Source organism: Panthera pardus, unplaced genomic scaffold (genome assembly GCF_024362965.1).
Source record: "Panthera pardus isolate Hobbes unplaced genomic scaffold, ASM2436296v1 HiC_scaffold_13, whole genome shotgun sequence".
Taxonomy (NCBI): Eukaryota; Metazoa; Chordata; class Mammalia; order Carnivora; family Felidae; genus Panthera; species Panthera pardus.
Window position 1 is genome coordinate 54347207 of NW_026526688.1, and position 22539 is coordinate 54369745.

The 22539-nt window shown below is 35.4% G+C and overlaps 1 protein-coding gene across 10 annotated transcripts in view; it reads right to left on the reverse strand.

Annotated features, from left to right (window-relative positions):
* Positions 1–8952: 8952 nt before the first annotated feature.
* The window catches only part of CEP44 (centrosomal protein 44), a 28055-nt gene continuing 14468 nt past the window's right edge, over positions 8953–22539 (reverse strand). For 6 of the 10 annotated variants that reach the window (XM_019440968.2, XM_019440973.2, XM_019440970.2 and 3 more), the window contains 6 exons: positions 21001–21171; positions 19749–19955; positions 18933–19008; positions 13570–13694; positions 13279–13316; positions 8953–12509 (listed from right to left, as the gene is read on the reverse strand). In XM_019440968.2, coding sequence (XP_019296513.2) covers positions 12467–12509; positions 13279–13316; positions 13570–13694; positions 18933–19008; positions 19749–19955; positions 21001–21171 — 660 coding nt within the window. In that variant the 3' untranslated portion in view covers positions 8953–12466. Of the gene's footprint in view, positions 12510–13278; positions 13317–13569; positions 13695–15907; positions 16071–18932; positions 19009–19748; positions 19956–21000; positions 21172–22539 lie in introns of those variants that run through there. The other 4 variants (XM_053901115.1, XM_053901114.1, XR_008421621.1 and 1 more) reach the window with 4 other exon arrangements.

The window sequence follows — 22539 nt, forward strand, 5'->3', positions numbered from 1 at the left end:
ATTAAAAATGGAGAATAAAGTATCAGCTGAGATTATGGGGGATAAGTGGTTAGAGGCCCTGGGGTTCCTCTGGGAACTTTCCTGTTTTCTACCAAATCCCTGAAGTAACTTCTGGAATCTCCAAAAAGTACATGGGCCCAGTTTGAGAACGAGGGCCCTGAAGCAAATTTCTCTGTACAGAGAAAAAAACCAAGGCTCAGAGAGCGTGAACTAAGTGCCCCAGGAACCCTAATAGTGGCCTTTCAACCAATGCCATCAGGAAGGAAAAGGTGGGGAAAGGAAGGAAATAGGCTGGAGCGGCAAGGGCATTCAGGTGGTGACCTTGATCTTAGAGGCTTTGCCCTCCACAGGTGTGCAAACTGAGGGCTTCAGGCAGTATTCCCTCATCCCTGACCTTGTACCCTTGGCGTCCGGACTGCCAGCTCACTTCTCAATCTCACTGGCTTCACTGTGGATATAATATCAACGAAGGAATTTGAGCCCTGGAACCATTTTCTAAATGACTCTGTTGGGGAAAACCATGGCTGGCAGAGCAGAAAGGATAGATAAGGACGGTGTAGAAAACATGGGTGTGGAATGATCCAGCCATTCTCCATGACTGGCAGTTTGAAACCTTTTGCCAGGTGAGGCTGAAAGGCTTTCCAGGTTCCATGTGAAAAAGGACACCATTTCCAGTTCATATAAAGCAACTGAACAGCTTTCGGGAGTTGGAGGTCAGGCTTGACAGCACATGCTCCTTGTTGACCGTGTTTTGTCCCTATGAACATCTAAATTACCTGAGAGACACAAGGAGTGTCGGTTTTAGAGCTGTTAAACCTCTGTAACATTGACATTTTCTCAGGTTCAGGGAGTCGTCCCTCAGTCTACGCACCGCGTCTTTGTGGCCAGGTGTCCAGTGGGTTGGCAGGGTGGATTGTCACTGGCAATCCTGCATTGGCAGGGTGGCTCATTGTCATGAGCCACACCATGGGGGCACACAGTGGCCTTCGCACCGGTGCCTGGTTCTCAAGAGCGTTCAGGATTGGAATTCCCACATGGCTACAATTTAGCTGTTTTCCTCTCCTTGGTGAGATTTCTGGGCCTCCGCACATCTAAGGTTTCCTTTACTCATCAAATCAATTACCTTTCATGCTTAAGCCAGTGTATGTCAAACTACCCGTGCAATAGATACGGGATGCTGAAAATAGCTTCAAGTACCTTCCATTCTGACATATTTGCAGGGCTAACTGCCATGTGAGCAACCAATCCTCCAGGAAGACACCGTCTTTCCTAATTCAAGTATTTAGCATTAATGTCAAATTTGTTTTTTGTCTTTTACAGTTTGTGCATTTCTGTTTTAATCACTATTTCCCTACCCCAATGTCATAAAGCTGTTGTATATCGGCGCTTCTCCCTAGGCATATTTTTTTAAATGTAGATTTAGCTCAAAGGTGATGTTGATACTGTTGTTTACAGACCTTTCTCTTCTATTTTCATATTTGTCTTTGATCTACTTGAAGATGTTTGTGAACGGTGTAAAAACAGGCTGTAAATGCATTTTCCCTTATATCGGTAGCCGTGTATCCCTACAACTATTTACTCTATAATCCATCCTTTCCCCACCGATGAGTAACACAATATTCGTCATATATCTTATTCTATATAGACAGTCTGTCTGGGGGCTCTCTGCTCTAATAGCCAACTGCCCTACAATTGTTTAAGAATTCTAATTACTGTTATAATTACTACAGTTTTATAATATTTTCAAATATCTTACAGGATAAATTGATACCCCATTTTTCCTCAAAATTGTCTTAGTTATCTTTGAGGGCTTTTCTGTCTTAATTTTTACGATCTTAAATTCTGGAGGGAAAAACTGAAGGTTTTGGTTGGAATTGTGATGAAATTGTAAACTGGGGGAGAATGGACAATCTTTATGGAATATTCCTAGCATGATGATGGTAGGTCTCTCCATTCATTTAGGTTTTCTTTGTTTTTATTTTACATCAGCTTTGTAATTTTCTACATGAAGTTCATACACATCTTTATTACACTTGTTACTATGTACTATATTATCTACTCCTTTTCTATGTATATGTATATATATGTATGTATCTATATTTAACAAAAATCTCCATGAAAAAAAATAAATAAAAAAGAAAATCTCCATGGCTCTACAGAGATAAAATTAAGTTTTGCATATAGATGTAATACCCCCAATCCACCAAATGCTATTATTTATAAAAATTTGTCTAATTTTGTTTTTTTCTACATAGCCCTTCTCATTGCTGAAAATTAGTGGTAAAGAGAAATCTTAAGTAAAAAGTAGAGTAAAAAGGCAGATTCTGTAAAGAACCAAAGATAAAAATGACAGACTTCTCATCAGAAATAATGCAAACCAAACAGTAGAGAGGCATCTTCAAATTGCTGAAAAAACAAACCTGTTTACCTAAAACTACATACCTGGAAAAAAAACATCTTTTGAAAATGAAAGTGAAAGAAAGTCTTTTTCAGAATCGATCAGTAGCAAACTAGTGAGAAAAGTTAAAGAAACTCCTTCAGACAGAAGGAAAACGATAAGAGGAGAAAATGTGGCTCTACATAAAAAGCAACCAGAAATGGTAAAAATGTGGACATCTATGACTTTTAAAAATTATTTAAACCTCTTTAAAAAAGAAGGAATTGTCAGAGCCTGGGTGGCTCTGTCCCGTTAAGCGTCCGACTTTGGCTCAGGTCATGATCTTACAACTCATGAGTGTGAGCCCCGCATCGGGCTCTGTGCTGACTGCTCAGAGCCTGGAGCCTGCTTCAGATGCTGTGTGTCTCTCTCTCTCTCTCTGCCCCTTCCCCGCTCACGCTCTGTCTCTCTCCTTCAAAAACAAACATTAAAAATAAGTAAATAAAAAAAAAAGGAATGGTCAAAGCAAACTTATTGGCAATGTTTTGTGGAGTTTATGCCACATTTAGAAGTAAAATATAACAAAACCTTGAGAAGGAATGGAAGGATGTTATAATCTTGTTATGACCTACTTGAACTAGAGCATACTTATTAGAAGGTAGCCTGCAACAAGTCAGAGATGTATACTGCAAACCTAAGAGCAACCACACACACACACACACACACACACACACACACAACACACAACACACACACACAAAGTATATTTATAAGCCAATGAAAGAGACAAAATAGAAACATAAAAGATTCAATTAGTGCAAAATAATGCTGGAAAAGAAGCCAGAACAACAAAAAAGGAACTAAGAACAAATGGGAAACAGAAAACAAATAAGAAAGTGGTAGATTTTAAGCCCACCCATATCCATCATCCAATTAAATGTAACTGACCCAAACACTCCAGGGATTTTCAGATTGGACAAAAAAAACGACCAAATTGTATATTACCTTCAGGGAGCCCACTTTAAATACACCCATAGATACACTAAAAGATGGGAAATAATTACTGTACGACACTTTGTAAAAAAAAAAAAGCTGGAGTGGCTATATTAATATCAAAGTAGATTTCAGGAGGATATTCCTAGATAAACAGGGCCAATTTATAATGATAAAGGAGTGAATTTGTCATGAGGAAACAGTCAATGTTTATACATCTAACAACTGACTCCAAATACATGATAGAACTAAAAAAAAATTTTTTTTGTAGCCTCCAACAATTTATAGTTGCAGATCTCAGCCACCCTTCTCTCAATAACTAAAATACATCAATTGGATGTTATTAATGTTCAAAACTTCCGCATTGTGAGGGTAACATCCCTGACGTTATGGGGATGGCCCAACAGATGACCCCTGATACGGGGCAGGTGAGATCAACAGCAGTTTTAAGTTACATGTACTCACAGCCTATGGGAGGGGAACACTGCGTGCCATGCAGGGCCACATGGCAGTAACATTTGGAATCAGTGAACAATTAGGGGCTGTGGGAAGTAAGCTTTGTAGCATTATGAGGGGGGGGTGTGCCTCCCGGTTGCTGCATAAGGATGCGATTAATTCTGTGTCTTCTGTGAATAATTCTGTGTCTGGCACGAAACTGAAACCTGCTGCTCAGGGATAAGCAAGAATTGTGCCTGGTCTCCCGGGGAAGGAGGGCTGTTTGGCTAGGGAACCTATGCGTGGCCGCAGGATGGGTTGGGTGTGGTTAGGCCATGTGAGGCCCTCCCCATTTTGCCAGATGCCACGACAGCACCTACTTTCGGCCTTTCAGCCTTTCATGGCACACACCCACTAAAAGGTTGACGGAACCAAGTGTTGGTGAGGATGCTGAGAAATGGAACTCCTAAATCGCTGGTGCGAAAAGTAGCAGGGTACAGCCGTTTTGGAAAGCAGTGAAGCAGTTGCTCATCAAGTTAAACATAACTTTATCGTGTGACTCAGCTATCGCGCCTAGGTATTTACCCAAGAGAAATGAAAATGTGTCTTCCAGCAAAGACTTGTATTGAAATGTCTCAGCAACTTTGTTCATAATGCCCCCAAACTGGAAATAACCATCAACAGATGACACAATACAGAAATCGTGGTATTTCCACATAATAAAATAATCCACTCAGCAATATGAAGGGAATGGACTACTAATACACACAATATGGATGGATCTCAAAAGCCAAATAGTATAGGATTACATTTACATGAAATTCTAGAAATGGCAGAATTAAAATAACAAAATGCAGATTAGTGGTTGCTAGGGACGAAGGATAGAGGGAGAGGATTAACTAACTACAAAGAGTCATGTTCTGTATCTTGATTAGAGTGATGGCTACAAGAATATATACATTTGTCAAAGCTTAAAATTGGTGAATTTTGTTGTATTTAAATTATTCCATAATAAGACTGATGAAAAAAACATGAGGGAAAAAACCCTCCAGGCCTTAGGTTTCTACTATCAGCAAATTACCTCAGGGCAGCTGCTATTTTTGGCAAGTTCAAGACTACATTTCTGCTTCCTCTTGTCCCACTGGAATTTCTTCTAATTTCTTGTGATATTTCTTGTTATTTTCTGTTGACTCTGATTTATTGATTTTTTTAAATATCTTGTCTGCCATATTGCTACAAGCAGAAATCTCATTTTCTTTCAAAATCCACTGGTTTTTATGAGATCTATGTACTTTTTTTGTGCAAAATTTCCTCACTTTTTTAACAGGAGAAACTCCTATCAAGGCTAAAAAATATCAATGCTTAACGTGGAGAATGATTTTAAAAGTTCGCAGCTTGGAAATTAATGCTACGTGCTATTTCCCACTTTTAAATGCATTATCTATCAGATACAAAAATGTAATATATGTAAATAACGAGCCGATTTAAAATTGAAATGAAGATGTTGAATTGAGCAATCAGTAAAAGTTGACTACAAAATTTGTATTATCACGTAATACGGGGGCTAGGGGAGATCTGTGTGTTGATCTATCAAACCACAAAATAAACTGAGAATGTCCTATGTGCCAGGCATTCAGCTAAGTGTGGGAGGGTACGTCAGTAAACAAGACTCAGGATGTCTTCTCACATGTAGCTTCCGGTATGGCAGGGAGGACAGACTTTATGCAACAACCGTCAACAACGGTTTTTATAATGTACAAGTTGAAATGAAAAAATCCAGGTGCTTTAATATGTAATGGCAAGCCTAAGCTATGTTAGGCAGCAAGGGAAAGTTAACTGGAGGAAGTCAGGTTTGATCTGAAACCATGGGGTAAGTAGAAGTTGGCTAGATGCGGTACGGAGGGTAAGAAACAATGACTGGGGAATAAGCAGCATTTCAGGTGAATGGAACAGTATAAGGTCATCGTAAGTCCAACACGTTCAAAAACTGAAAAAGCAGTTTTTGAAGAGGGAAAATGGAACATAACACAGTAATTCAAAACATGTTGCAGAATTGAGAAAAAGATAAATGGACTACTGCGATGCTTTTATTAAAGTCTTCAACTGTGGCGGGTATTTTAGTTTTCTAGTTTGAATGTCAACAGACTAACCATCAGCACTCGAAAACACAAATCAGATTCTAGACTAGTAAATTCAGGCTTACTGAAATGATGAGGCTGAGGGCGAACATTCCGATTGGGTCAAGTTTATGAATGCCTAATGGTTTCTGCCTTCCTCTCCTTTTGGTCTACTCAGACCTAATCCATCTATTGATACCGTTTCCTAAACATATTTTTTGAAATATAAGATGCATTTTTCCTCCCTCATTTTAAAACTTCTCAAATTGGGTTGTATGTAACAATTTGTTTTTTTAAGTTTGTAAGACCATTTATCCCTGAATTATAATTTAAATGTAAAATATGGATTCCCAAAATCATTTTCCAGGTTTTCCAAAAGGTGACTTTAGGACATAATACTGAAAAGTTAATATGTATGCAGAAGAGGATTGCTTTTTACACTTGGGGCAATATAATTAAGACAAAAAACCGGGAAATTTCTCAGCATACACACAGATATTTCAAGGATAGAAGATATTGTTATGAACTGTGCATGCTTAGTGAAGAATCATTTCTGATGAGACACCAAACATTAATTTGTACAGTTTACACCTAATTTTGGAAAAAGAATGTTTTAACTCCTAGTTATACATAATTTAACTGAATAAAGTAAAAAAAAAAAACTAAATGCATTAAAAACCCTAAACTATCCATTCAAAAGGGAAAAGAGTCCAAGATACTGAACATGGGTTGTAAAAAGTTATATTTAAAGCAATTCAAAAGAATCTGTATTTAAAAGTTTAGACTCAAATGTTTAATAATAAACAATTATTGGAGTCTAAGCTCTAAGCAAGAGGTATGTAAAGGTAAACTAGTGCTTCTCAAATTTAAGGCACCTACAAATTACTTTGGGTTCTTGTGCCATATAAATCTGATTCAGCAGATCAGGTAAGTGGCTTCAGATTTTGTATTTTTAGTAAGATTCCAGTCCAGGACCAGCTAGGTAATGTATCAAACCAAACATTAATGTATTAATGTATCTCCCACCACGCAGATACTAAATTGGAGATTATCTTTAAGTTAAGATCAATTTATTTTTTTTTAATTTTATTTATTTATTTATTTTTAGAGAGAGAGAGAGAGAGAGGAACAGAGGATCCTAAGTGGGCTCTCTGCTGTCAGCACAGAGCCCGACGTGGGGCTCGAACCCACAAACTGCGAGATCATGACCCGAGCCGAAGTCGGACGCTTAACCAAATGAGCGCCCAGGCGCCCCAAGTAAGATCAATTTAAATCAAATTTAAGATTGTCTTAAATTAGAAGAAATACATTTTCTTTCAATCCCATTATTTCCCTCCATCTCCAGTCATCATAAACCGAGTCACCCTTATTATGTCTTTCGTAGATTACTGTCACGGCCTCCTAAATGGTTTCTCTGCCTCTAGCCTTGGCACCTTACTCATTCTCCATAATACAGCACTAAAATGCTCGGAGTCCCATCCGGTTAGATATTCTGCTACTTACCTTTTCACTAAATACAAACTGCCCCTGGGGCCTGTATGAAGAGACCTCTAACCACCATTCCCTCCTCCCACACCTCATGACACACACTCATTAAGCTAGTTTTGGTGAATTTCCTTCAAATGACCTTCCTCTCAAGACCTTTGTTTATGCCAGCCCTTTTGCTTAAATCATCCCTGGCTATCCCTCATTCATCCCTTAGGACTTAGGTCGACAGCATTTTAGAAGCTTTCTCTCCACCCCACATTTGTCAGATGCATCATGCTTCTCTTTAGGTACTTACTCTTAGGTACTTACTAGATACTGTCATTACTTATTTTAACTGTCTTTTCCTGCTCAGGCTTTTAGTGTATTGAGAACAGGAACCATGTTCATCTTGTTCTCTGCTTATGGTCAGCGCCTGGCACACTGACCTACACCCAGTAAACAACTGAATCAGCTTTCATTCTAAATACCTCATTAACATAGAAACAAACTATGATGACCCTTTTCTAGAACACATGCTGATTAGATCCTCCATCAATACGTGTCTTCCACTGTGTGGATATAGCAGGACTGACCAGACTGCAACTTTCAACTTGATAAAATCTTACTTATCTGGAAACCTTGATTATAACTTATAACTTCATTATAATTTGATATCACTCAGCCAACAAATAATTACTACGTACCACTTAGCTCGTAATAAATAAGCAAACAAACGATCAAATGCTAGGTACTAGGGGGAAATAAACATTGGAAGAAAGATGGAAAACCAAAAGACAGAACGGACACTAAAGTCATATAAGCAACTAATAACTACAAAATCGGTGTACAAATCAAAATTATAAACACGGCACTAAAGCAACAAAGAGGAGCATGTGCTTTGGCTTCTGCAGTTGATAAAAGGCTTTTTAAGGAAGGTACAGTGTCTTAGAAGAGAAGCAGAAATTTGCCAAATGGAAGGAAAGCCATTTTCAGCCAAAGAAACTGTTCAAAAGCACGAGTGAAGAGAGTACTGTGTATATAGACTACAGAATTGGAGGAGAGGACTCCGGAAATGTAGATGAGACCTCAAAGAAAAAGATCTTCGCTGTCCAGGGTAAGAAGGGCTTTGCTCAGTAGGAGGAAGAGAAACTTCAGCATAGCATAATCAAAGGAACAATTCAGAAAAGCAGTGTGGCTACACTGAGGGAGGAAGGCTGTAAGCGGGGGGTCCATGAAGAGCGCCAGCACTAACCAGAAGAGGGAATGAAGTGGCAATGGGAAAAGAGGTACAAGGATTAAGAGGATACAGGACTCCGAGTGGGAGGTTAGGAGTAGTAATCTCTGGCTGAGTGAGATTCTGTTTTGTTTCTTGAGAGCAGCTGTCACTAAAACACACCAAAAACAAGCCACCCGTATTAAAATTTAGAGATGGTAATGTGTGTTTCTTCACCAGAGTGGGGGATGAGGAAAATGGAAAGTGAGCCAGTAGTAATGGTCTAAAAAATGATCAAATCCTGGCACCACTCTAATTCAAATGAATTGTTTTCCATTTATAACAATCAGTAACCAGCCCATAGTTGATTTTATCCATTTTTCATAAACATCCTAACAGGCATACATTCTTAGAGAAACTCAGAAGTTTCAGAAAGGCAAAATAGAAAAAGAAGTAGAAATACCATCAAGTAAGGATCCAGAAAGCAAGCACCTCGTTGGGGTAAATTTTACCGATACAGCACGTGAGAAGCTGTACGAGTAGGTGAGGCATGTGCGGTCCAATCCATAGGGACAGTCAAAAGAGGTTTCAAAAAAACAGGTATAAAATAACTCTAGTGCATATGTACAAGTGTCTTTCAGGATTTCAACACCAAAGTAACTGAAGAGCTCAACCCAATTTATACGTTTGGGGATACTTATTAAGTTCTCTGTTCTTAACTTTAAAATGTTGAACACTTTGCATTTAAAATCTTCTTTAAAAACTCAAATTAAACTTTTCTATTAGTGATTTAGGGCTTGAGAGAGAAAAGTAAGACGTGCTATATACATAGTCCCTATTCCTACAAGTATTAGGTATAAATAACAATCATTATCAAACTAACATGAATTGTAGCCACCACCTCCCCAAATAAATTTGTCTCCATGTTGCTCCTGCTGTCAGTTCTGGTTTTCCTGCTTCCTTCACTCGGAACAGTATAAGAAACCTGCCATTTTCACTAGAAACATTAAAAGTCAAGGGACACAACAATTAAACTTTTAATTTTGTAGTTTAACTTTAAAGTTTCACACTACTCCACCTCTTCACCTTCTAAACAACCTGCAGCTGAAAGAAAGGACAGAAGAATCTGGGGACCGTTAAAAAGTAAAAATTAAATCTATCATGTTGTTATTTGAGCTCTGAAAGTGTTGCAGTTTGTAAAATTGACAAGGTTCTTTAATTTTTAATGCTTCCCCAAGTGCCTGTCAATTATATAAAGCCATGAGTACTGAATGGCGTAAAACACAGTTCCAAGTTTTATTTTTTAGTGAATATATTTATTCCATGTTAAAACATCACATTAAAAATGCTACAATAAAACGAACAAAAAATATGGAACTTTTTCCAACTTATTAATCCTTATCTTTGCCTAGGATTTTCACACAGCTGATGTTACTTTTCTTTAATCTATTCTGACTAGTACCTTCCCTCACTCATTCTTTACAGTGTTCCTATATAATCTTCATCCAGACCAGCACAAGCTGCAGATGCCTCTGTTGGTAGTAAAATAAATACTTCTCATCCGGGTTATGGGAGAATTAAGGGGATGGAGTTAGTGAAAATTCCAATTAAGGGTTTAATAACATAGCTCCAAATAATCTCTCCAGGATTCTCCTTTCTCACTTTCTCAAGACCCTCAAATTAATCAAAAGGGGTTTAAGGTTACAAGCTACTAACCAAATTGTTTGAGAGAAAACTGTAATAAGAGTAAAATAACAATTTGGCTATCACTTCAATAACTTCAAAGTCAAATTAGCTTTGTTTTCCACAAAAACTATGTCGTCAGGGTAGTATAAGTGTAAATGTATAGTGTTATTACGAGTTGACTTTTTTAGTTTTTGTTTCACGTTGTTAGACAAAAATATTTTTAAGATTGGATTCCAAATTTCTACTTGATAATATAAAACAACTTTTACTACATTTTCAATAGTTCCTTATACTTATAGTATATTTGCATATACTATATGCAAATTAGGATTAAAGAAGTTTCAAATCATCTAATTGTTATGCACAGTTGACTCTTGAACAACAAGGGTGTTGGGGAAGTCTACCCTCTACGCAATCAAAAATCTGCATATAACTTTGGATTCCTCAAAAACTTATCTACTAATAGCCTGCTGTAGACCAGAATTCTTCCCAATAACTTAATGCTATGCAACACATTTTTTTTTTAGGTTATAGGTATCACACACTGTATTGCAATAAGAAAAGAAAATGTCATTAAGAAAATCATAAGGAAAAGAATATACATTTACAGTACTGTGCTGTAAAAAATCCATGTTAAAATGGATCTGGGCAGTTCCAGGCAGTTCACACCTATGGTGTATAAGGGTCTACTGTATATGTATGCTATATAAAACAAAAGGACAGGGAGGGAAGAAAGAGACAAAGAGAAAAGGGGACATTTTTTTCTTCTGTTTTAAACAAGAAAACTTGAAAAAGGTTTTTTTTTTTTAATTGGAATTGAGTTTCTCAAAAGAGGAAATATAAAGTATGTTTTATGGGAAATCACTTGTTTTAATAAAAGGTAAAATACTGATATATGAACCACAAGGTGGTGCTATAATTCCATGTTGGTACTGATATTTTAGAATATAAAAGCAGTATTTTTTCTTTTATGACTGTAATATCTTGAGTTTTATAAATCTTTTATAATTGAAAAAATATAGCTAATTGGATTCATCAATTCTAGAGATATCTACTTAATGCAATTTTTTAAAGTTGTAGGCTAACTTTAAAAATTCTTAAAGTCTAATAACTATGTACTAGAATACTAAAAATACTGAAAAGTTATTTCCACAGAGAATTTTAACGAAACGTTAATATTTCACGTGACAACTATCGAATTGAACATATAGACTATAAACAGATGAACAAATAAAATCTAATTAGATAATCTAAATAATAATAAAAAAGAAAAAATACTCCTTTTTTCCTTCAAAATAATGTAGTCAATTTTCTTATAGATTACCCAGGGCTATTATTACACTTTCTAATTTATAGAGATAAAAAAAGATAATTTCTCTAGTAATTTCAAGTGAATTTCATTTTTTCTCTTGGTTTAACTTCATCTAAGACCTTTTCTCTCTCTAGAAAAATATATAACTTCCCATCACCTAAAAAACCCAAAAAGACCTTACTGTGTACCTTGTAATACTGGATGGCCACCATCTGTGTCTGCGCTGCTGGTCTTAAAATGTGTTATGGAATAGAGCACTAAAATACTCAACACATTTCTCATGGTGAACTTTCTGACCTATTTCCAAACACGAAAGGAGAATCATACCCTGACTTTCTCAGTGTTAACTGAAAATGTACTGCTGCTTTTTGATTAACATTAAAATTATATTTTTATTTAATTTGCAATGAGCATTTTTGATTTTTCATTACAACATATTAGTCAGTACAGATGGCAAGATGGTATGCACGAGAGCCTCCTGGGTACAATATGCAAGTCCCAGCTGGAGTGTTTCCAACAGGATGTAAACCATGGTCCACAAGCCTCTACTTTAAAAAACATATTACTTAGCACACTGCCAACAAATGTCAACACAAAAATACAGTGCTATAATGACTTCACTCTGTAAAAGACACGTACTGGCACATAAGTTTTCCTTGAAAAAGTAAAATACAGTAAAGCAGTGTAATCGTAGCATAAAAATATTTAAGTATTTACTCAATATCGAAAAAAACTCATATACCAAATGGAATTCAAAAATTCTTCATAAAAATATTGCAGTATGTTAAATTTATAGAAAATCCTTAAAATATACAACATGTACAGTAGCCAAAGTCCTAGAGAAGTTCACGCAGAAAATTCTATAATTAGTGATTTGGACATTTCAGTAACTCTGCAGTTTCTTCAAACCTGAAATATAACAAATAAATAATATGTTAAGTAAAAAAAAAGTCATAATGAGGCACAGGATTTAAGTGGCTGAAAATTATGCTTTTGAGCCCAAAATAAATTTCAGTACTTTTCTTATTTACAGGTATAAAAGATAAATTAAGTATATACCATGGCCAGAGGGGAGAAATACCACTAAAGTCAATTTTGAGTCTTCAATTCTTAGAGCATGAGTTATTTTAGTACTTATGAAATTTCAAAGCAATATAGTCCCCTGAAGTAGGATGCTGCATAATCATCTTACACATCTTACACATCTTACATTTCATATTTCCTTTCAACTGCCTTTACTATTTCATATTCATACAAGACACAAGTATCATTTTTAGTATTATTTTACCAATAACTGAAAGACTAGCAATACTTTAACAATACTTAAAATGTCTCCAAACCATCCACCTACATATATTTAATATTTTGATAAATCAGTTATCAAAGGTAGATAATACTTTTGATTAACTTCAACCAGAAATATCTCTGCACTGTTTAATCCTACAATTAATTCCATTAACAATGTTTTACATCACTTGTTGGAAACCAAAATAGTGACTCATCTCACAAACACATAACTGTAGGGGGATTTATTATCCACTGGAGTCCTGAAGGAAATTCCACACCTGATTGAGAGACCTTTAAGGTTTGAAACACATATGCACTTTCTATATATACTGTAATCCAATACAACTCCCTACAGAGAAATGAATTTCTGTTCCCCCTTTCTGTTACTTACATTTTTTTCATCCTTTCCATTTTCTGGATTGTTGTTTCCTTTAATTTAAAAAGCAACAAATTTAGGCGATTTCTCAAAGTAAACCATCATCAAAGATGGACCGTGAACATATAAAACAGTCTAAAACATTGCATTAAGTACTGTTTACTTATCATAAAGAATTTTTACGAGAGATTAAGATTTACAGTTTCACTATTTTTCTTGCCAATGCATCTACAACCAAATCTAGTGCTTGCTTATTCTCCTGCCCTTAGAAAGGAAATCATCTAAGCAGTTGCCAGTTTTTCTTACCTCTGAATTCTCTTTCAGACCACAGTAACAAACCATTGAGGTTCTGGGAATTGAATCTGATGACACTGTGCTATAACCAGAGGATAGAGGAACACTCGTTTGCCTCTCCTCTTTGCCTTTTCTATCTGTGGAGAAATTAATATTTAGGTTATCTTCACAGTGCAGTCACATCTAAAAATTTTATTTGTAAATGGAAGAAAAACAGACATTTTAATATAAAATGGCTACTGGTATTGACCCAGACAAATTGTTATTATTCTTTTAAGATTATACCTAGAGATCTAGATGTTAAAAACTGGCCAGTAAATATTATAAAAGGTACTACTATCTTTATCCTGATAGTCCTGATAGCAAGTAGGCAAGCTCATAATTTATTTTTAAGTATCAGCTACTGACTCATGAATATTCTTTTCTGAAGATGGTTGCAACTATTACTAATGCTGAGTATACTTTTGAAAAATCAATAAAGATTCCATCCTAAGTTAACCTGTATGGAAAAAACAATGCCTAAAATTCAGGGTTTAAAGATTTTTTTTTTTTTCTAAAGAAGTGAACAACTTTCCACCTCGTACACTGATACCATTCATGCGACAAAATGATGGCAAATCTTTCCTATGACTAAATCAAATATAGAACATCACTTATAAGACATGCTACTATTAAATCAATCCCATTAGCCCTATGTTTTAGTCAAGATACATATGACCGCAAAATCAAGGCCAGAAAAAAAAAAAATAAGCACCCATTTAAACTGGTTTATATGAAGACAGTTTTATTGTAAGCCTACATAGACAACCTCAATTAGGGAAAAGGTATTACCACCTGAAGACTGAAACAACTGGAAAGACTTCTACTTTCATTTCACACAGAGCCAGTCTCTTCTGTCTACTTTTCTTACCTATTTACTCCATACATCTGCTTACTTATCAGCATGAACTTGGAAGAAAAAGGCCAGCCTAGCCCAGGCTCAACATCTTGACTGACTCGGTATCCTAATTCCAAATTCCCAAGGGAGAAAAAATGCTCTGGCTCAACACCTTTTGAATTGGCATTCCCTGGATTAGGTGTTTACTCTTGATTCAGTTGGTCAAGCTCAGGGATCAAGATCACATAGTACAATTTTGAAGATTATCTATACCCAGCTCTTTTAACAGGGGCTTTTGGCAATAGGTAATTTCAAGGAATAACCTGAAACTAGGCAGGAACTATATCTACCATTCCCTAATCTTGTATCATTTTCCATGGATAGAGATGAGTGTCCTTGGAAAGAGCTGAACATTTTTTAAGCTGTTCAAAAATAATGAGGTTTTAAGTCCTAGGACAGGAAATAAGAAGTGGGAAGACAGAATGGAAACTGAATGGAAGGTGAAGGAACAGCTTTCTGCTCTGCTCTCTGGGGCCTAGACTTGGAAGTATCTATCTAGCCTTCAAGGGTATATACCTCACAATGGGAAAAAGCTGGTATTAGGCAGGCTATGGAGGCTATTGGGAAAGCCACATAGGGCATTCCAGAGATTACAGAATGGGACATATACAGAACACAAGCCATATTTTAATAGCCAGATCAATGAAGTGTGTATTACTTTCTGTGATGATTTTTCCTATTGCTTTCCTAAGTCTTTAGTATACAGTCTTCGTTGTTTAAACATAATGGCTTTTAACTGTGCTATGGGAAGTTGAGAAAAGATTTGGCAACTAAGTTCAGGTTGGAAAAGATGGGGTGCCTGGGTGGCTCAGTTGGTTGAGCGTCCAACTTCAGCTCAGGTCATGATCTCACAGTTCGTGAGTTCAAGCCCCATGTTGCGCTCTGTGCAGACAGCTCACAGTGGAGCCTACTTCAGATTCTGTGTCTCCCTCTCTCTCTGCTCCTCCCCCACTTGTGCTCTGTCTCTGTCTCTCTCAAAAATAAATAAACTTAAAAAAAAAATTAAGCTCAGGATGGAAAAGAAAGGGAAGAGTAGTAGTCCGTAGGGCAATTATTGTTTACAATTTCAGAGTCATTGCCAATAGATCTCTATGAAGAAAGGGGATCTGTAAGATCTAGATTTTCTAGCCAACTTCCCATGACCCTTAATCTTTAACTGACAACTTTGGAGAATTACCTTACTGCATTAAGAGAACTAGTTAGGTCCTTTGCCATTTAACTATACAGGTATCTCCCGCTTATCAAAAGTTCACATTATGCCACTTTGCTTTTAAAGAAGACCCACATTAGTGCCTGTTTTTGCCAACCAAAAGAAATCAAGGAGGATTTTCACTTTTTTTGAATAACGGCAAAAAAATGAAAATAGCATTCAGCACTTGTTTCACAGCAAGTTATTTTAGAGGCATCACACACCTGGAGCAGCGAGAGTGGCCCGCAAAGCTCCTTCCCTGGGAGTTACACTCAGCATCTCAGCATCAAGCCGCCATAGCTTTGAACTGTTTCTGTGAGCAACTGCTTTATCGGGACTTATTTTGTGCATCCATTGGCAAGATGTGTCCTAAGGCATCAAAAAAGCCTACAAAAAGTTATTTTTGAGGTGTGGGAATGGTCAAAATATTTTCCCTATAAATTCATGGTACTACTTTGCTTTATGCATTTAGGCTTATGAAAGGTTTCATGTTAATGCTCCTCTTTCCAATAGCAGGGAAAACTAATTTGTAAACCAGTCCTTCCCAATCAAGGGAAAATATGTCCGATTGATTTTTGGATATTTTGTCTTAAGTATCTCATACATAATTTCATATTTTCAAAAGTGAATCCATTTTTCCCCAACTTTCTCCTTAATTCTCTACTAAAGAGTACAGACTATGTACCCAATCACACAAGTCAAATACAAGTGGTCCGTTTTGACTTTTTCTCTCTCTTTCACCACAACTTCTATCAGCAATCAAGAGCTATCAATTCTAACAACTAAGTAATTTTTTTCTTAATCCTTACTATCATAGCCTTAGCAGACACCCTCATTATTCTGAAATAAAGGATCTGAAAGATGCTTCAAATTACCGCCCTTTCCTGTGTTACTTTCCTATAATGAATCACTTTTCTGTTTTAAGATGATTTCTCTGAAATATAAATCTGATTGTATTTACTTTGCTAAAAACCTATGACCCCATATAAACTCCATGATTTTATCTTTCTACTCTTCTGTTTCAACTTCCTTCATATGCCCACATGTACCCTTCCTTCTAGTCATACTGGATCCATACACTTGTGACACTATGACTTTATTAATTTTTTTCTTATGAGGAAAAAGGCACAAAAAAAGCAAAGCAAAAAACAAAGAGCGTTCATGGTCATGGCCTATCCAATAATTAACAACCAGGTCACTGTATCCCCAACTGAACATAATTATTTATGTTCATAGAAAACCATCATATGAGGTCACTTCATTACCTTGATGAAACAAAACAAGACCAACTCTGTCATGTCTGAATACAGACAAGGACACCATGTAAGCAGCAAACACACAAAGGACCAGCTATAGTGCTCTCCCGACTAATATCAAGTACTTCTTTTCCACTGAAAATTTCAGCATTCATTCTTATCATCACTCATCAAAGTGTTCCCACTTCCTAACAGAACACAAACTAGAAGAACGCTCATTTTAAACAGTCTCCAAAATCTCCCAGTGTAAGCGCAATCCTTATAATAAAAGCCTCTCCTCACTGATTTTTTACCAAACACAGAGACGCCTTACAGCCCCCCATGGAAACACTATTTCTAATAAAGGGAAAACAAATCTGAAACTTCTCAAAAACCATTCCCAACTTAACATAATCCTAAAATGAGATTGGTGAGTTATTGCTCTCAACTTCCAAGTGAAATCAAACTCTCTGGTTCCATGTAGCATGCATATTTAAAGGACAAAGTGTAAGAATTTATAAACTTAACTCTTTTAACTGATCACTGTTAGATTACAAACTTCTTGAGACCAGATATTTATCTTGTTCATAATCTACAACCCATTTCAGATGATGGCCTATCTGCCTATCACTCTAAGTCTTAGTACATTGGCTTATGTTTGGTTATGTGTTAACTCAATGGGTTAAAGGTAGGTCTGTAAAAATGTTAATAAAATTATAATTGTGAACATGCAAAACCAAACTTGGAAAAGGCAAGCGTTTGCAAATAGCAGGCATTCAATACTCTTACACTACATACAAAACTGAACTCCATTATATACAGATATTGGAGCTAGAAGTACAGACCTAATTTCTGTCTGCTATGCAGATCATAAGGTAAAGATCCTGACCTCAAAGATCTCAGAGTTGAGCTTTAACATTTGCTGAATAAATGAATGAATGCTAAATTTGAAGAGGAAACATTTACCAAACCTGAAATCTGTAGTCTAATAAATTTATTGCCTGAAATAACACTTCAAATCATTATATAGTAACCTAATCATTGAAACTGTCCTGCCATAAAACTGACATGTATACTAAATATGTAGTAGTTAAGAGAAAACTTCAGAGCCAAGTTCCCCAGATTAAAATATGCTCCATTATTCAATTGCTGTGTGGTCTTTGGCGTATTTATTTAATCTCTCTGTACCTCAGTTTCCTCTTCTGTAAAATATGGATAATTACAGTACTTGAATGTTTGAGAATTAAATTTGTTAATACAGCAGTTAAGGACAGTGTCAGGTACATAGTACTATAATGTTGGTGTTGTTATACACAGTAGCTGAAAGATTTAATGATATTAAGCATCCACAGATTTTAAAATGTTTTTTTGTTATGAATTCTCAGTTGGACAAAATATCTCTTCTGCAAATATGATTTAATTATTAGCATAAGACAAAATCTAGAACTTTGTCTATTCAAAAAGTATAATAAAAAAATAAAAGCTATCACCGAAAAAAAGCCCAGAAATATTAGCTTTGCTGCTCAGTCACAATGAAAATGTCAGTAATCCAGTGGAAGTAAGTGATATGGAGAAGACATTATCATCATTTAACTGATTAAATTCAAGAGGCTTGTAATACATTACAGGTTACTGACAAATGTTTTTTTTACTTATGTTATTTACAGAGGTGGAAGCTATCATAAGTTTAAATTAAAAACTCTGGAGTTCCATGTTTATTCTAGAGCATTTAGCAATTAAAAGAGTAAAATAAAATGCCTCTATAAAAGTTTGCAATTTTGTACACGGGACTTTATTCAACCACTACCTCGCGTAAGATATGTAAACCGGCTTTATTAAGCAATCCTTGGCTTCAGTAGTCCATAATTTCAATACTGTCTTTTTTCCTAGGAAATTTGCAGCTTCTAAAAAATAAGGCTTGGGACTATTAAAATTATCAAATACCTATAAAAATCATCTTCCTGAAAACTCTTTACCTTACCACCAATACCACTGCCATAATATTACAACTTACCAGAATTCAGAATATCCAAGTCATTACTGGATTCATAGTCTTCATTCACTTGACCAAAGTTTATATATTCATCATTCTGGAATAATATAATTTAGTATTTAGAATAAAATGAAAAGTGTTCTCATTTTATATTCTTACTATTCTATACTATATTCTTACTATTACTATTCTTACTATTAAGCATAAAAGATAACAAGATAAATGTTTAAATTTTAATTGTTTGTAAAGCAATACATAAATACCACTATGAATATGAAATAACCTTTCAAATGTGGAAGCAGAGGTAACATTCTTGAATCAACTAACTTTACTGTTAGGAAGGAAAGATAGACTAGAACCAGAAATTGAAATCCTAAGCAAATCAAAACAAATTTCTCAGACTTCATAAGGCAATGGCAAAGTTGGTGACTGTTTCCAGGAAATTTATAACTTGTAAATAAGAAAAGGAAGTCATAATTTTAATTGTTCCTGTTCTGTCCACTTTTTTCTTTTCACTATAAAAATAGGACCTTTGTACAATTAAAGAATATAATTTCAAGCTCTTCATAAAAATCAAACATTATCATACCTTTTTTAAAATGCTTACAGTATCAACAGCTCTAAAAGCTGAACCTACAGAGGCTTGCCAGATTATCTCAGTTGCTAAAGAGAAAAACAATAACCACAATAGCAGCAACAAAATGGGCTACATCTAAATAGGGCCTCATTTCAACTAAACACTTTCCCATTACCTAAATATTCTTTCAGTTTTTCTAAAAGAATACACACTTAACAATGTATCTGAGATATCCCATAAATGTTAAAGATAGGAAATACCTTTTTAGACAAAAGCATTTCTGTTTCAAGAAGAGTGACACGACTTAGAAGATTAGCCCAGGTTTTTTCATTTACCATCACTTTTCCTTTCATTTTTTCTTCCAAAGAGTCTAATCTACTCTCTACCAAAGTCAGTTTCTTAAGTTTTTCTTGGCATTCAGCAAGCATAGTCTGTAGTGCAGTAATCTCATGATTAATTTTAATATCCTAAAATGATTAGAAAGGTTAAAAATTGTATTAGACAGACTGAAATTGTTTTTAAAATCAATGTATTTCCATTTCCACGGCGTTATTTCAATAGTTATAACAGGCATGAGAGTTAAAAGACTATGATCTATACAGGCAGAATGCTCAGACACTGAAACTACCTCTTCTGAGATGTGTGACCTTGGTGTTTCAATTTATATACAAACATGTGTGTGTGTTTGTGTGTGTGTGTGTTTGTATGTGTGTGTATATATACACACATATGTGTATATATACATATATATATCTCCAAGAGTTTGTACTTCATATAGTTCATCTGAAGATTAATTCTGCATGAAGCTATTAGAAAAGCACCTGGTAGTATAATAAAACTACCACTAACTAGCTATTTGTAACAGCACCCAGCACAAAGCTAAGAGGGAATGACCAAAATATGATAGTGCTTTGAAACTGTTCAGTTTGCTATTAACAGGAAATCAGCCTAATGACCATGTGGTAGTTTTTATAAATGCCAATTATAAACTGCGGTGTATAGAAGTTACAAGAAATAAAAGATAGAAAAGGAAGTCAGCAGAGCAGTATAGATAAGACACTATAAGAAGGTCTGTGGCAATAAAGTAATAGAAAAGGTATTCTAAAAGTAAGAGAAGAAGATAGCAAGGTCCCAAAAAAGGAAATAAAATGGCAGAAGGGAGTGTGTACCAGTTTTTTCCATTCTTTAATGAGAGGGATAGATGATACAGAACCTTCACTGTAGAAAGCAGTGTATTTCTGTCTCTAACCAGACTTTAAATTCCTTGAAGCAAAGTACTGTCTCTTATTCATCTTTGCATTACCCATAACACCTGGCCCTGTACCCTAAACATAAGCAGCAAATAGTATCTGTTGAATTATAAACAGTAGACTTACTTATTCTTAAATAAAGTGTTGTGTCATAAGTAATAATGCAAAAAGCTAGAGATATTCCAAAGTTTAGGTGCTGAAGTAATCATGTACATCAAAGTAAGAAATACAGGCATCTGTTAAGGAAGTCCAAAATTCTTACTTGTTGTTCAGACTTGATTTCAGGGAACTTTACTTCAGGAACCTTTATTTCAGTAGTCTTTAAGTCACACACATCAAATGCTCCACTAACATCTGTTACTGTACTTCTCGTATCTTCAGGAATGTCAACACCATCTTCATTATACAGGTGACGGATCACCACAGCTTTTGTCTGCATAGAGAAAAATATGTCAGCGCTGCTTCAATGTTCTCCTCATACAATTATTTTCAACATATACATAATTTTGCAGAAGAAATACCTTATCTTCCGTTTAAAATTTATGAAAGTTTAAATTATAACAGTAAGGTATATATTAAACATTGATTAAACTGTTAATATTACCAATATTTTATGATGATGAAATTGCAGTTATTATTTTTGGAGCATTCTTACATAATAGAAAAATTGAAGTAACTATTTAATAATGTCTGGGATTTGATTCATACTGTTTCAGAATTGGGGGGAAGATGTTGGAAAAGTGGTTATAATAAAGATGAAACAAGACTAACAAGGGGTCGATAATTTGCTGATAGTGGGAAGTGGTACTTTTATAAATGTTTGAAACATTCCATAATAGGTTGCCACATAATTCACATAAATAATCAAGAATTGGCTCCGTGAGTAGGACCCATTACAATTTTTTTCTATTAAACAAACCAGAAAATATCAGCTCTTCAGCTAACAATTCAAAATTAATAATGACAAAAGTCCTGAGAATAAGGCATTAGGTCAAACTATGCATTCAGACAAGACTCTCCTGCCTACTTCCTTTACCTTAGACTGCATATGCACTATAAAAATATATAATGTAACACAGAATTCACAAATCATACTCTACAGAAGGAACTGGGAAAAGAGATAATTTGTTTTAGTACTGACTTAATCTCTAACTGTAAACAAAGGAATGTACTTACTGATTCCAACTTTTAATATTAAAATTTCTGATAAAGATCCGATGCAACTGATTAAAATTTGACTAATAACAAACAATACTTTAAGAAAAACAAGTCTAAAATGCCATGAAATTTTGCACCTTTCCTTGTTAGGACAATATATATTACTACTCAGCCCCAAAACTGAAATAGAAAATTGAAAAATACATTTAGTTATATCAGCTTATATTTAGTAAGTGCTTATAGTGCCTGTACTAAGAACAGGAAGGTTAAAAAAAAAAAAAAAAAAAAAAAAAAAAAAAGCAGCATAGGGACACCAGGGTGGCTCAGTTAAGTGTCCAACTCTTGGTTTCGGCGCAGGTGATGACCCCACAATTAGTGAGACTGAGCACTGGGTCAGGGTTTGTGCTGAACATGGAGCCTGCTTGGGATTCTCTTGGTGCCAGCTTGGGATTCTGCCCTCTCCCTCTGCCCCTCCACCACTTGCATGCACTCTTTCAAAATAAATTAAAAAAACATTTTTAAAAAAGGTGTAAGAAATTTCTTGTTTATATTAATTCTTATATATTAGGGAAAGATACTAGATATAAACCACTTAAAAATTAGAAAATCATATAAAACTAACAAGAGTTAGGTAAAAAAGTTA